This window comes from Artemia franciscana, chromosome 17 (genome assembly GCF_032884065.1).
Source record: "Artemia franciscana chromosome 17, ASM3288406v1, whole genome shotgun sequence".
NCBI classification, from domain to species: Eukaryota; Metazoa; Arthropoda; class Branchiopoda; order Anostraca; family Artemiidae; genus Artemia; species Artemia franciscana.
The window spans coordinates 14406960-14423000 of record NC_088879.1 but is presented as its reverse complement, the minus strand read 5'-3'; the positions used below and the strand labels follow the sequence as shown (position 1 = coordinate 14423000).

The 16041-nt window shown below is 34.5% G+C and overlaps 1 protein-coding gene across 1 annotated transcript in view; it reads right to left on the bottom strand.

Moving 5' to 3' along the window:
• The window catches only part of LOC136037899 (peptidyl-glycine alpha-amidating monooxygenase-like), an 89321-nt gene that overhangs the window by 52558 nt on the left and 20722 nt on the right, over positions 1-16041 (bottom strand). The window contains exons 5-6 of the mRNA XM_065720753.1: positions 10405-10472; positions 1581-1747 (exon numbers count right to left, since the gene is read on the bottom strand). Of these exons, the coding sequence (XP_065576825.1) occupies positions 1581-1747; positions 10405-10472 (235 nt within the window). The remainder of the gene's footprint in view (positions 1-1580; positions 1748-10404; positions 10473-16041) is intronic.

Here is a 16041-nt window from a genome sequence, read left to right as displayed (position 1 = left end):
CGAGGTCCGCACTCGAATTGCATCCGCAACAAAAGTGTTTGCCCAGCTCACCTCTTGTCTATAGCTAAAACGTCAAATCCAGCTGAAAACAAAGATCTGTATCCCAGAGGCACTTGTCAGATCGGTTTTCGGTTGCGGATGCGAGTCTTGGACGCTGAAAGCATCGGAGTTACACGATCTGAAAGTCTTTGACCATTCTTGCCTTTCGGAGCATCATCGGCGTCAGACTAACCGGCAGAATGAGCAAAGCAGATATCCATCAATAATGCTCACAACACCTTGACATCGGTTCCGTTATCAAGGAACGCCACCTGCGCTGGTAAGGGCACATCGAACGCCAACCAGCGGAGGCACTGACCAAAAAAGCCCTTCACTGCCAGCCTCTTCCACCTGGATGAAACGCCAAGGCAGACAACGCAAAACGTGGTTTGCCTGTGTTAAAGCTGAGCTTGAACCCATAGGAGGATTTTGCCGCTCTGACCGACGGTGGGACAAGAACTGGCACGAAATCACGCAGAAATACACCCTAGACCGCCAAAGATGAATCTCAATCGTCGACGAATTACTGGATGCGAGGGAAGACTCGCAGCCATTGTCCTGACCCGAGCATAAGTAAGTAAGCAATCCTCTAATTGAATTTAAAACCAATAATTAGTACTATCGTGTTTTTTTTTCATTTTTGATAGAATAATGTTTTTTCACATTTCCAAGAAAGAAAAACCCACTTTGATGTAAGAAGCAGAATTATTACTATTTTATCAAGCGAAAAAAGGATATAATGCACTTTGAAAAAATTCTTAAGTAAACTAATCTTGGGATAAAATAGAGAGATCCAAAAAACAAATTTGAACAATGGATAGACAAGTGGGCTTAGTTTACAGCAGTGGAGTGTGAGGTGTCAGAATCACTAAGCATATTCCATATAGTTGTCCAAACCATCTCTGATAGAACCATTTTAACTACCTAAATTACCTAAGACTTACCAGAATTACCTAAATTCAGTGTAAATTTGCAGAGCAGAGTGTGACTCTCTCTCTTGCACTCCTCTGTGTATTACAGCTATATGGATTATCTCCTTTTTTTTATTTTAAAATGATTTATTTGTTCCTTTCAATCATAATAATCAATCCTATAACCTATAAAAATGTAAGTAATAGATCAATGCAAGAAAGAAACGAGAAAAAGAGTCAGCCTGAAGGTAATCATTGCAAAGGAGTATAAGTACCTAGAAAAGATTCAACAATAATAAAAATATGGAAAATGCTAACTAAATCCAGACCGTTCTAAATATCTCACACACATATTAATCAAATTTTTTTCGTTTACTATCTTATACGTTTACTATCGTAAACGTATAAAAGTTTTATACGTTTACTATCTTAAAGGGAATTCTTTTTCCTGATTTTACTTACATTTATTTCCATGTTTTAATATATCTAGTTTCCTTATTATACAGTTTACTTATGAGGATGGCGAACGACAGTCTTTTTCCTTCATTGTTTTGGTACACAATGACAAATTTCGTAACAAAATCATTTTTCTACTCACCAATAAAAAACACATACAACCATAACACAAACCTGTGGCCAGTTAGGGTTTCCTTTAGCTATTTCTGTCACTGTCTTTAAATCATTAGAGAAACGGTATCCAGCTATAACAACGCCCAGAGAATGAGCATGTACACGAGAGGCAAATATATGCATCGGAGAATTCTGCTCATATCTGCAGTTAATATCAACGTGATGTACTGAAATAAGAACAAAATCCTTAAATTATGGACTCAAAAACATGGAAATCAGTTGCTACACTGTCTCACACATGTCTCTATCTATATGTCTCTACACATATACAAAAGTGTAGTTTGATTTTGTATATGCTGTAAAGAAACACAAATCAGCGATAGCTGTCAAGTTTTTGCTATTAAACCTGTCTACTACTACTACTACTACTCACATTGAAATATATATATATATATATATATATATATATATATATATATATATATATATATATATATATATATATATATATATATATATATATATATATATATATATATATATATATATATATATATATATATATATATATATATATATATATATATATATATATATATATATATATATATATATATATATATATATATATATATATATATATATATATATATATATATATATATACAAAAAGCAATATGAGGGATTATTAGTCTCAGGAACCAGTTATTTTCTCAATAGGATTTCAATGAATGTTTTGGCATACGGGGAGTCCCCTCTTACATGGGGCAAAAACCTAAAAAAGCTCGAATATCCAGCAATAACAAAACCAAGAGAATGGCCATGGGCACCCGAGGCAAATATACACATGGATGAATCTTGATATCTGCAGTTAACATCAACTTTATGTTCTGGAATAAGAAAGAGAGGAAAGTGTTTTTAAATTATGGATCAAAAACTAGCCATTCATCTGAAGAAATATCAATAGACATTTTGTCCTAGAACCATTTGACTGGACAAAAATTAAATAAAAGTTTAAGGCGCCTTAAGTCACAGTTTCAAAGGCTTTACTTGCTAACCCCAACAAATTGGTTTCCAGATTTTTGAAACGCAAAAGTTTCACTTTTTTTTTTTAAACGATTTGAAATGTAATTATTTTGATAGTTACACTTCTAAACAGATTAAAAATTGCGGAGAAAAATTCAAAGGGCCGGGGAAATTTTTACAGAAAACCACTAAAAGTCGGTACAAAAAAAGAGAGAAAAAAAACCCATTAAAACTGACCAAAAATTGTCAGGGACGGTGACCCTCACCCAAGCCAAAACATTTACACTTTTTGAGAATGTCTACATTGTTGTGTCAAGGTTTAGAACAACATCGAAATAGAAGTATGCAAGGTAGAAAGAGGAACAACATTTTCGGCCGCTGGAGGGGTCTTTAGAGGCGATGCAGTAGATGCATACACAGAAACATTTTTGTTTTTACGGGAGAGGTAAGACAAAAGTTGAGAGGTAAGACAGTGTTTTATGGAGGGTAAAAACAAAACCACATCAGGTAAACTACTTTAAAGTGCATGTAAGCACGCACCTCTTTTAGAATCTGTGATCTGAAAAGACTATACAATTATGCCTCTAGAGGACGATTTCTGGATTTAACTTCAGTAATTATACTCGAGTTTTACTGAAAACAAAACTGATATTCTACAAGATCTGTAAAAGACGAAAAAACTTATAGATCATTGGTCTCCATTTTACAGATCGTTCCTTAAAGACAACAAGAGCTCATATGGCGCTTGTGACAAGGCAAGAAGAGCTAAGAGCCAAGAGCTCATATGGTATGAGCTCTAACAAAATTCTAAGAATCAATAGATTGATTTAAAAGGAAAATCAGAGGCTTAATGCCGGTCAGGACTTAAAATAAGAGCTCTGAGTCACGATGTCCTTCTAAATATCAAAATTCATTAAGATCCGATCATCCACTCGTAAGTTATAAATGCCTAATTTTTTCTAATTTTCCCTCTCCCTTTAGCCCCCCAGATGGTCGAATCTGGGAAAACGACTTTAACAAGTCAATTTGTGCAGCTCCCTAACATGCCTACCAATTTTCATCGTCCTAGAACGTTCTGAATCACCAAACTCGCCAAATCACTGAACCCCTCCCCCAACTCCCCCAAAGAGAGCGAATCTAGTACAGTTACGTCAATCACGTATCAAGGACATTTGCTTATTCCATCCACCAAGCTTCATCCCTATTCCTCCACTCCAAGTGTTTTCCAAGATTTCACTCTCCAACACCCCCAATGTCAAAATATCTGGTCGGAATTTGAAATTAGAGCTCTGAGACATGAATTCCTTCTAAATATCAAATTTCATTAAGATCCGATCACCTATTCGTAAGATAAAAATACTACAATTTTCACGTTTTCCAAGAATTCTGGTTTCCCCCTCCAACTCCCCCCAAAGTCACAGGATCTGGTCGGAATTTAAAATTTGAGCTTTAAAGCACAAGATCCTTCTAAATATCAAATTTCATATCTGGTCACCCTTTCGTAAGTTACAAATACCTCAATTTTCAAAATTACCACCACCACCACCCCCCAACTCCACCAAAGAGAGCAGATCTGGTCTGGTTGTGTCAGTCACGTATCTTAGACAGGTTTTTATTATTCCCATCCAGTTTCATTCTGATCTCTCCGCTTTAATTATTTTCTAAGATTTCCGGTCCCCCCAATGACGCTGGATCCGGTTGAAGTTTAAAATAAGAGATCTGAGTTACGAGGTCCTTCTAAATATGAAGTTTCATCAAGATCCGATCACTCCTTCGTAAGTTAAAAATACGTCATTTTTTCTAATTTTTCAGAATTAATCCCCCTCCCCCAATAGAGCTGATCCGTTCCAATTATGTAAATCACGTATCCAAGACTTCTGCTTATTTTTTCCCCCAAGTTTTATCCCGATCCCTCCAATCTAAGCGTTTTCCACGATTTTAGGTTTCCCCGCCCCAAACTCCCCCCAATGTCACCAGATCCGGTCGGGATTTAAAATAAGAGCTTGGAGACACGATATCTTCCTAATATTAAATTTCATTGAGATCCGATCACCTGTTCGTAAGTTAAAAATACCTCATTTTTTTTTATTTTTCAGAATTAACCCCCCCCCCCCGAACTACCCCAAAGAGAGCGGATCCGTTCCAGTTATGTCAATCATGTATCTAGGATTTTGCTTGTTTTTCCCACCAAGTTTCATCCCGGTCCCTCCACTCTAAGTGTTTTCCAAAATTTTAGGTTTCCCCCTCCCAACTCCCCCCCCCCCAATGTCACCAGATCCTGTCGGGATTTAAAATAAAAGCTCTGAGACACGATATCCCTCCAAACATCAAATTTCATTAGGATCTGATCAACCGTTCGTAAGTTAAAAATACTTCGATTTTCCTTCTTTTTTTCGAATTAACGGGCCCCCCATTCCCTCCCCCCAGATGGTAAAATCAGGAAACGACTATTTCTAATTTAATCTGGTCCGGTCCTTGATACGCCTGCCAAATTTCATCGTCCTAGCTTACCTGGAAGTGCCTAAAGTAGCAAAACCGGGACCGACAGACAGACAGACAGAATTGGCGATTGCTATGTCACTTGGTTAATACCAAGTGCCATAAAAATCATTGTGATTTGGTACGAGCTTTAATTTCTACTGCATTGTTCTACCCATTCTGCAGAGATTACAGTGTACATTAACCTAGCTTTGATCTGCAATAGGGGTGACATGATCTGTTCATAAGTCGAATCAATTACACCCATTAAACCAACAACAGAGAAATTAAAAAGAAGACTGTTAGCTTGGATTTTAGTATCTGATAAATATCTGACAAAATATCTGATAAGATGAATATGTAGGATTGGCTGGCCCATGCTTATGCGACTCAGCATTCCAAATATCCTCAAGTACACTTTGTATAGACTTGGTCGTAATGCCTTCTGAAAAAAAGATGTAACATTCGATGGCAACAGAAAATGTCTTGTCTCATTTCATATAACACTTTACTTCTTATCACGTGAAGATGATAAGAAGTCAGAATGTCAGATAAGAAGTTTTACAATACTATATTTATGTGCAAGTCTATTGGAGTTCATGCACACCACACATTAAAAATTTACGAAGCTTATGGACAAACCTGACTTCCATGGGATTCCGAAATCAAATTCGATTTCCATTGTAAAACTGACCACTTCGATTATAATACAATAAGAGAAAAGCAATTAAATTGCGTATGATTTCAGACTGAAGATAGTTTTAAACGATTTAATATAATATCAAAACTTAAAATGCAAATTTATGTTGTTCTTCTTTATTTCGTTTTGCCCTCCAATGGTTCAATTAAGAATTCTGATACACACAAATATATTTTAGATCGTTTTATGAAAGGAGAAGTTAAAGCATATTATGGAAGTGAGGGCGAATAGCTTACCACTTGAATCACGAAGAAAATATTTAAGGGGGGGCAAAGGCAGGAGCCCTCACTTTTCATCTATGAATGAAAATGTGGGTCATGTGTTAGTATAAAAATTAAGTGAGTTGCGAAAAGAAGTATAATGAAAGTGTAGATTTTATGAAAGATTGCTGGTGAATACAGTGAGTGATGTGTGTTTTGTAAGTATTGAAAGGTTAGGTCAATTTTTGGGCTGCCAATGGAGCACTGAACTATTTTGTAATTTGTGATATGTTTTTATTTATTCAGTGTGAATTAACTAAAACTGAATTTTTATTTTGTATTACTACGGCTTAGAGCAATAAAAACGGTTATTACTATACATATAGAACACAGAGGACGTACCATGGTGCACATAATTGATGTCCGAATAGCCTAAAAAAAAATGTTCAAGTGAAATTTTCTCAGGAGTCATTTAAATTCAGATAAATGAAGATAAACAGCTAGAACTACTCAATGTTTTCCACTATGTAGACACGAAATGCCTTTAGTGAACTTAATTCTTACTTCTCTCTATTTTTATTTCTCTTTATTTAATTCTTTCTTATTTCTCTTTCTTTAATTCTTAATTCCTACTCTCTCTGGATATTTACAGTCGCCAGCAAAGCTGAGAAATAATCAAGCACTCTGAGTAACCAAGTGTTTGACCAGAGATAATGTTAGAAAAGTGGAGTTATTCAGCTCCACTTTGAACAGATTATTCATGTGATTAAATTTCTTATAAATGAACATACTTTTTTTTAGAATCATTAGAAAGAAAAGGTAAAAAATGCAGCAACAAACTTCACTCCAAGCCGACAGTGCTTACTTCCCCTCACTGATTTTTGTAGTCATTCCCGTGACTTGAGTAAAAGTATAAAAATTCCCCGTCTCCTGTAAAGAGTCTTATAAATGAACATACTTTTATAAAAATTCCCTGTCCCCTGTAAAGAGTCTTATAAATGAACATACTTTTTTTAGGATCATTAGAAAGAAAAGGTAAAAAATGCAGCAACAAAACTTCACTCCGAGCCGACAGTGCTGATTTCCCCTCACTGATTTTTGTAGTCATTCCCATGACTTGAGTAAAAGTATAAAAATTCCCTGTCCCCTGTAAAGAGTCTTATAAATGAACATACTTCTTTTAGGATCATTAGAAAGAAAAGGTAAAAAATGCAGCAACAAACTTCACTCCAAGCCGACAGTGCTTACTTCCCCTCACTGATTTTTGTAGTCATTCCCATGACTTGAGTAAAAGTATAAAAATTCCCTGTCCCCTGTAAAGAGTCTTATAAATGAACATAATTTTTTTTAGGATCATTAGAAAGAAAAGGTAAAAAATGCAGCAACAAAACTTCACACTCCGAGCCGACAGTGCTGATTTCCCTCACTGATTTTTGTAGTCATTCCCATGACTTGAGTAAAAGTATAAAAATTCCCTGTCCCCTGTAAAGAGTCTTATAAATGAACATACTTTTTTTTGGGATCATTAGAAAGAAAAGGTAAAAAATGCAGCAACAAAACTTCACACTCCGAGCCGAAAGTGCTGATTTCCCTCACTGATTTTTGTAGTCATTCCCATGACTTGAGTAAAAGTATAAAAATTCCCTGTCCCCTGTAAAGAGTCTTATAAATGAACATACTTTTTTTAGGATCATTAGAAAGAAAAGGTAAAAAATGCAGCAACAAAACTTCACACTCCGAGCCGACAGTGCTGATTTCCCTCACTGATTTTTGTAGTCATTCCCATGACTCGAGTAAAAGTATAAAAATTCCATGTCCTCTGTAAAGAGTCTTATAAATGAACATACTTTTTTTAGGATCATTAGAAAGAAAAGGTAAAAAATGCAGCAACAAAACTTCACACTCCGAGCCGACAGTGCTGATTTCCCCTCACTGATTTTTGTAGTCATTCCAATGACTTGAGTAAAAGTATAAAAATTCCTGTCCCCTGTAAAGAGTCTTATAAATGAACATACTTTTTTTTTTAGGATCATTAGAAAGAAAAGGTAAAAAATGAAGCAACAAACTTCACACTCCGAGCCGACAGTGCTGATTTCCCCTCACTGATTTTTGTAGTCATTCCCATGACTTGAGTAAAAGTATAAAAATTCCCTGTCCCCTGTAAAGAGTGTTATAAATGAACATACTTTTTTTAGGATCATTAGAAAGAAAAGGTAAAAAATGAAGCAACAAACTTCACACTCCGAGCCGACAGTGCTGATTTCCCCTCACTGATTTTTGTAGTCATTCCATGACTTGAGTAAAAGTATAAAAATTCCCTGTCCCCTGTAAAGAGTCTTATAAATGAACATACTTTTTTTAGGATCATTAGAAAGAAAAGGTAAAAAATGCAGCAACAAACTTCACTCCAAGCCGACAGTGCTTACTTCCCCTCACTGATTTTTGTAGTCATTCCCATGACTTGAGTAAAATTATAAAAATTCCCTGTCCCCTGTAAAGAGTCTTATAAATGAACATACTTTTTTTTTAGGATCATTAGAAAGAAAAGGTAAAAAATGCAGCAACAAAACTTCACACTCCGAGCCGACAGTGCTGATTTCCCTCACTGATTTTTGTAGTCATTCCCATGACTCGAGTAAAAGTATAAAAATTCCCTGTCCCCTGTAAAGAGTCTTATAAATGAACATACTTTTTTTAGAATCATTAGAAAGAAAAGGTAAAAAATGCAGCAACAAAACTTCACACTCCGAGCCGACAGTGCTGATTTCCCTCACTGATTTTTGTAGTCATTCCCATGACTCGAGTAAAAGTATAAAAATTCCCTGTCCCCTGTAAAGAGTCTTATAAATGAACATATTTTTTTCAGGATCATTAGAAAGAAAAGGTAAAAAATGCAGCAACACAACTTCACACTCCGAGCCGACAGTGCTGATTTCCCTCACTGATTTTTGTAGTCATTCCCATGACTCGAGTAAAAGTATAAAAATTCCCTGTCCCCTGTAAAGAGTCTTATAAATGAACATACTTTTTTTTAGGATCATTAGAAAGAAAAGGTAAAAAATGCAGCAACAAAACTTCACACTCCGAGCCGACAGTGCTGATTTCCCCTCACTGATTTTTGTAGTCATTCCAATGACTTGAGTAAAAGTATAAAAATTCCTGTCCCCTGTAAAGAGTCTTATAAATGAACATACTTTTTTTTTAGGATCATTAGAAAGAAAAGGTAAAAAATGAAGCAACAAACTTCACACTCCGAGCCGACAGTGCTGATTTCCCCTCACTGATTTTTGTAGTCATTCCCATGACTTGAGTAAAAGTATAAAAATTCCCTGTCCCCTGTAAAGAGTCTTATAAATGAACATACTTTTTTTAGGATCATTAGAAAGAAAAGGTAAAAAATGCAGCAACAAACTTCACACTCCGAGCCGACAGTGCTGATTTCCCCTCACTGATTTTTGTAGTCATTCCCATGACTTGAGTAAAAGTATAAAAATTCCCTGTCCCCTGTAAAGAGTCTTATAAATGAACATACTTTTTTTAGGATCATTAGAAAGAAAAGGTAAAAAATGCAGCAACAAACTTCACTCCAAGCCGACAGTGCTTACTTCCCCTCACTGATTTTTGTAGTCATTCCCATGACTTGAGTAAAAGTATAAAAATTCCCTGTCCCCTGTAAAGAGTCTTATAAATGAACATACTTTTTTTAGGATCATTAGAAAGAAAAGGTAAAAAATGCAGCAACAAAACTTCACACTCCGAGCCGACAGTGCTGATTTCCCCTCACTGATTTTTGTAGTCATTCCCATGACTTGAGTAAAAGTATAAAAATTCCCTGTCCCCTGTAAAGAGTCTTATAAATGAACATACTTTTTTTTAGGATCATTAGAAAGAAAAGGTAAAAAATGCAGCAACAAAACTTCACACTCCGAGCCGACAGTGCTGATTTCCCTCCCTGATTTTTGTAGTCATTCCAATGACTTGAGTAAAAGTATAAAAATTCCTGTCCCCTGTAAAGAGTCTTATAAATGAACATACTTTTTTAATAGGATCATTAGAAAGAAAAGGTAAAAAAATGAAGCAACAAACTTCACACTCCGAGCCGACAGTGCTGATTTCCCCTCACTGATTTTTGTAGTCATTCCCATAACTTGAGTAAAAGTATAAAGATTCCCTCTCCCCTATAAAGAGTCTTATAAATGAACATACTTTTTTTAGGATCACTAGAAAGAAAAGGTAAAAAATGCAGCAACAAACTTCACAGTCCAAGCCGACAGTGCTGATTTCCCCTTACTGATTTTTGTAGTCATTCCCTTGACTCAATTAAAAGTATAAAAACTCCCTGTCCCCAGAAAAGATTTCACTATAGAAATAGGGATTCGAACCATGTTTCGTATCGGGTTGAAAACTTTATTGTCTGGCATTTTAAGTGTTTTACTAGCATCAGCAGCCACATTTTAAAATAAGAAAGAAGAAAACAAACCAGGGGTTTCCGGTGGTATTATGTCGTCTCCAGCAAGCATAATATAAATTCCTGCAGAATATTTGGGCCTAGAATAGAAGAAAAACGTTTAGTTTGCTTGACATTAGACGTCAAAAATATTCTGTTAAGAGCACAGCAATTAGATATATGGCTCTACAAAAAGCATGCACATACAGAGATTTGTTTTCGTAATGGAATCACTTTCTCAACTTTTATTAGAAATGTTGTCCAGTGCTTGAATTTAAAGTACTAATGACATTGAAGTAAAAATATTATTCACCTAGTCCCACCTTGTGTGTATTCATAACTGAAAACAATAGTTTCTAACGTGTTTCTTTTCGTTGTTTAAAAATAGTTGATTTTAAGGCGATATCACATTTTCGCCAGTGTTGTCTCGTTCAACCATGAAAATACATCCGAAAAAGGATAAAAAAAAAATCTTCGTCTGTAAAAAAATATAGACATTAACAACTGTTTACTCTCAACACAGCTACACCTTCAAAGGAAATCTTTGGTGTTAAGTAGTTTTCAAGTAATTTTTTACCCACGTTTTCTAATGTTGTGCCCCCTACCACTAAAAACTCCATAACTACATTTTTCATTAAAAGAGTATTTTTCTTTAAAAATCAAAGTCCCAATTTTCTCTAATTTTTCAAAATGTATATGGTTGTTTAAGTTTCCACTTAACCACGTCAAACAGTCAGAATTTATTTTCACTGCCCTTGCTATTTTAAATGACAAGAATTTGACTAAAAGGCGAAAAATATTTGCTGGTAAAACGAAAATATTATCTTAACTTGTAACATCCTACTTCTAACCGACAAGATATTTTCTATCTTTAACTGATTTAGTGCTACGCCTTAAGAATTTTTTCAAAAGAAGCCTTCTATTATATCTAATTAAAATAAGGCTTGTCAGATTATCACCAATGTGTAACTATACTGTCTTCCTAGGCGTAAAAAGCATATTCCAATAAGTCAACCGGGTAATGATTATTTCAATCAACACACCTGCTGCAGCAACTTATGATTCTTCTGGTTTGGCTATTAATCTTGGATTTTTTCCAAAGTGAATTTAATCAGGAAAAAAAAAACACATAAAAAGCAGGTCTTTTATGCTGATCAGGGCAACATAAATAACAGCAATTCACAAATGTTTCCTTTTTATCAGAATAAAAGTGTGTTTTCTTTCATCAATTAATACCAAATCCGTTTACACAAAATAATTCCTTAATGCTGATTAATTTATTTCCACACTAGCTTGAAAACCTTTAAGTCAGAACATATATTCTTTATCTAATGTTGTGTTTTTTAAATTTCCTTACTGAATTTAAAACTCGAAATAGATTACTACATAGGATATAATATACAGAAGAAACGCATAGAGAATAAATTTCAGTTATTCAATAGGAGAGGTTGCTGCTGTTGTTCCTCGTTTTTTCTAACGTTGTTGTAACGTCAAATCCGGACAGCTGTGTTTTCACACGGAAACAGGCGTTAATATGTTATCCATCCAATTGCATCCAAGCCATACCAGATAATCAGTTAGAAAATAATATTTTAGTACTATATAGAATATTTTGGTACTAGACAGACAAAACCGTCTTATATACATTCAAAATATTCGCAATAGCTAACCGGAAAAATGAAAAATTACAGAAGTTTTTGTTCGGATTAGCAATCCTGTTATTACATTTAAATATGGATAATTCTTCATTTTTGCTCCAGCCATTGTACGGGAGTGCCTTTCCCTCAAAATAAAGCTGAGACTGTCCAATCGACCCCCAAAGTATGCACCATAAACCAAATTATTGATGACGGCGCATAAGGCTGATATAAGGAGCTTCTGAAATTGTGTCTAAGCAAGACTACCTCGTTTTTTGATTCATTTTGGTTACCCTAACATCATAAAAGAAGCCTAGAATGTAACCAAAGTTAGATGCGTCGGCTTCAAAGGTTACTCATCCATAAGCAATTTTTGCTTGTTTCTCTAGTTCAGGGCTTCTTAAACTGTGGGTTGCGACCCCCAGGGGGGTCGCGAAACTACTGATAGGGGGTCGTAAAGATCTCATACTTTTCAATCATTATAAATAAAATTTTAAAATTAGTATACACACTACGTACAAATATAAATACAAATAAAAATCATACAAAATACTATTGTAGTTTTATTATAACTTTTTATTTGAAAAAAGTGGCAATGCAAAACTGTTATGTAGGCCTATAAATGAAAGTATGGGAGTAGCATTTAAAATAATAAATACAACGCGCTCCTCGATTTTCAACTGAACCTTCGACATTGATGTCTGGCCGCCGGCGTCAGTGTTTGCAAGATAACTTAGTGATTATAAGTACCCAGACGCCGTGTCGCCTTGGGCTTACAGGTTACACATTCTGTTTGTACTTCAGTTTGGACTCAGCTTTGTCTTCGTTGTGACATGTGTATTTACTGTGTAATTTTCAGTTGGTGTTTTTAATTATTACGTTAAAGTTCAACTACATTTTGTTTAATTATTTATTATTGTTTAACATCATGGATAAATGGCTAATTAAAATTCCAACTAATAAGTCTGCCACGCCGTCACAACCATGTTGTAGTGCTTCAAATCCGACTTCTAGCAAAAAAAAAAAATATGACGAATCATATTTGCAGTATGGCTTCACATGCTCTTCTCACAAATGAAGAACAACCAGTGTGTTTAATTTGCAAAGAAGTGTTGGCTGCAGAAAGCATGAAACCGTCAAAACTGCAACGACATTTGAATACTAAACATGCAACGTTATCAAAAAAGCCAATAGAATATTTTGAGCGTCTTTTGCAAACATCAAATAAAGAAAAGAACACTTTGGAGAAGTGTGTTACTTTGAATGATAAATATTTATTGGCATCGTATGAAGTTTCGTATTTGATAGAAAAAACGAAAAAGGCTTTTACTATTGGAGAGCAACTTTTACTACCTGCAGCTATAAGAATGTCTGAAATTGTTCATGGAAAACAGTATGCTGTTGAAATTAGTAAAATCCCATTATCAAATGACACTGTGTCCAAAACAATTTCGGACATTAGCAATGATCAATTTCAGCAGCTTCTTATAAGGCTTAAAGACAGCTCAAAGTTTGCAATACAACTGGACGAGTCGACAGACATTTCAAAAATGGCACAGTTGTTACTTTGTCGTCCTCTGGAAGGTCACACTCGTGGAAAAGATATATATAAAAAAGTAAATGAGTTTTTTGAAAAAGAAGGATTAAATTGGAAAAATTGTGTTGGTGTGTGCACGGACGGTGCTGCAGCAATGACCGGACAAGATCTTGGTTTTACAGCATTTGTTAAAGCTGGAAATGATCATATTACATTTACACATTGTATGATTCACCGAGAGGCACCTTTTGTTTAAAAAATTGCACCAGATTTAAACACTGCGTTTTTTGATGCAGTCAAAATCATTAACTTTATTAAAAGTCGAGCACTTAATAGTCGATTGTTTAAAAATTTGTGCATTGATATGGATTCGGATTATACAAGTTTATTGCTACATGCTGAAGTTAAGTGGCTATCAAGAGGTCGAAGTTTGAAACGATTATTAACTTTAAAAGATGAAGTTCTTATATTTCTAACAGAGCAAAATTCTAATTTGGCCGATTATTTTCACGATAATTTATAGCTTCTCAAGCTATGCTATTTGGCAGATAATTTTGATAAAATCAATGATATGAATTTATCAATGCAGGGAGTCTGTGTTAATATGTTTATGTTAAAAAATAAACTTGAGGCCTTTGTTAAAAAATTCTTATATGGAAGAACAGAGTGGAAAGTGGATCGCTCGAAACGTTTCCATTTACTTACGAGTATATAATTAGTAAAAATATTTCAAAAAAAGATACTCCTATAACAAAAATTATAGTTAATCATTTGAAGGATATGGAAGTTTACATACATAGGTATTTTCCCAATGATATCGATACACAATGGATTTGCAATCCATTTTCAATTGAAATGGAAGAAATTAATTTTTTAAACTTAAAAGCACAAGAAGAATTTGCCGAATTAACAAGTGATACTACCTTGCGACTCAGATTTTCTCAAGTGCCTGTACATGAATTTAATTTTGGATAGAAATCAAATCAAAATATCCCCTACTATCGGAAATGGCAATGAACAAATTACTGCCATTTTGTACAACATATTTATGTGAATCAACCTTTTCCACATTAACTTACATAAAATCAAAATACCGTTCAACTTTAATAAACGTTGAAAATTTATTACGATCTGCACTAACTCAAACTGAACCTAGATTTAATTATTTGTGTAAAAATAAACAATCACATTCGTCACATTAATATTGCTTGATGTTAATAATATATTTTTATTAAAAAAATTGTTACTAAAGTTTATTTTTTCTATTGAATATATAGATTTAGTTTTATGTTTTCTTATAAAAAATTGTTAAAAAAGTTTATTTTTTCCATTGAATAAATATATATATAGTTTTATGTCATTCTATTTATTGTGTTTTAATACGACCGATATCCCGTCAACGCTTCCAATTATATAAATGTGAAATGAATGGGTACGTATTCTTTAATCCTTATTTTATTTACATTGCAAAATAGTGCGATATTACATCTACATCTACGGTTAATATATATTTCATTATATGGAGGAGGGGGTCGTTTAAAATTTCCTAAGCTTGAAGGGGGTCGCTATATAAAAAAGTTCAAGAAGCCCTGCTCTAGTTCATAGTTAATTTTCGACCCACGATCAAACGAGGTGATTTTCCTCATCTTGGAGGGTTTAATTCCAAAAGCAAGCAATGGAAGCTGAGTTATTTTGAGTTTTTAAAACGGATTCCAGGTTCTAGAAACATCACTGTGAAGTTCCGATAGACTTTATTTGTCACCTTTCAGCAGACAACTTGAGAAAGATTTTGATAGATTGCTTGATTCAATTTCTATCTCATTCCTCTATGTCTCATATAGCTGGCGAAATTTCGGTAGATTACTTGACCAGATTTCTGACGGATTACTGACTCAAATCTCTGTATACTGCCTTAGCAAAACTTTTATTAAATCCCTCGGATACATTTAACGAATTTTGACTGCCCCCTCCCTTTGGGATAGACATGACCATAAGTTTGACGATGCTCAACGTATCATAGACCAAACACAAAAGACATAAGTATTAATCACAGCATTTTACCAATTACACCAGTAACATAAGTAAAATAAGAGAAATAACTACAAAACTTACGTCAAGTATTTAATCAGTCGTTAATTGTCTTTAAAAATATTGCATATCTTTCGACGTCTTGAGTTTTGATGTATATTAAACTTATTTCTATCACAAACAGGAGCTAAGAGGTTATATGACACTTGTGACGAGGCCAGAAGAGCCAAGAGTCAAGAGCTTATATGGTATGAGCTCTAGCGAAATTCTAAGAATCAATAGATTGATTTAAAAGGAAATCAGAGGCTTAATGCCGGTCGAGATTAAAAAAAAGAGCTCTGAGACACGAGGTCCTTCTAAATATAAAAATTCATTAAGATCTGATAACCCACTCGTAAGTTATAAACTTACCCCTAACTCCCCCAAAGAGATTCTACCACCGAGTTATTCTACCCACCAAGTTTCATC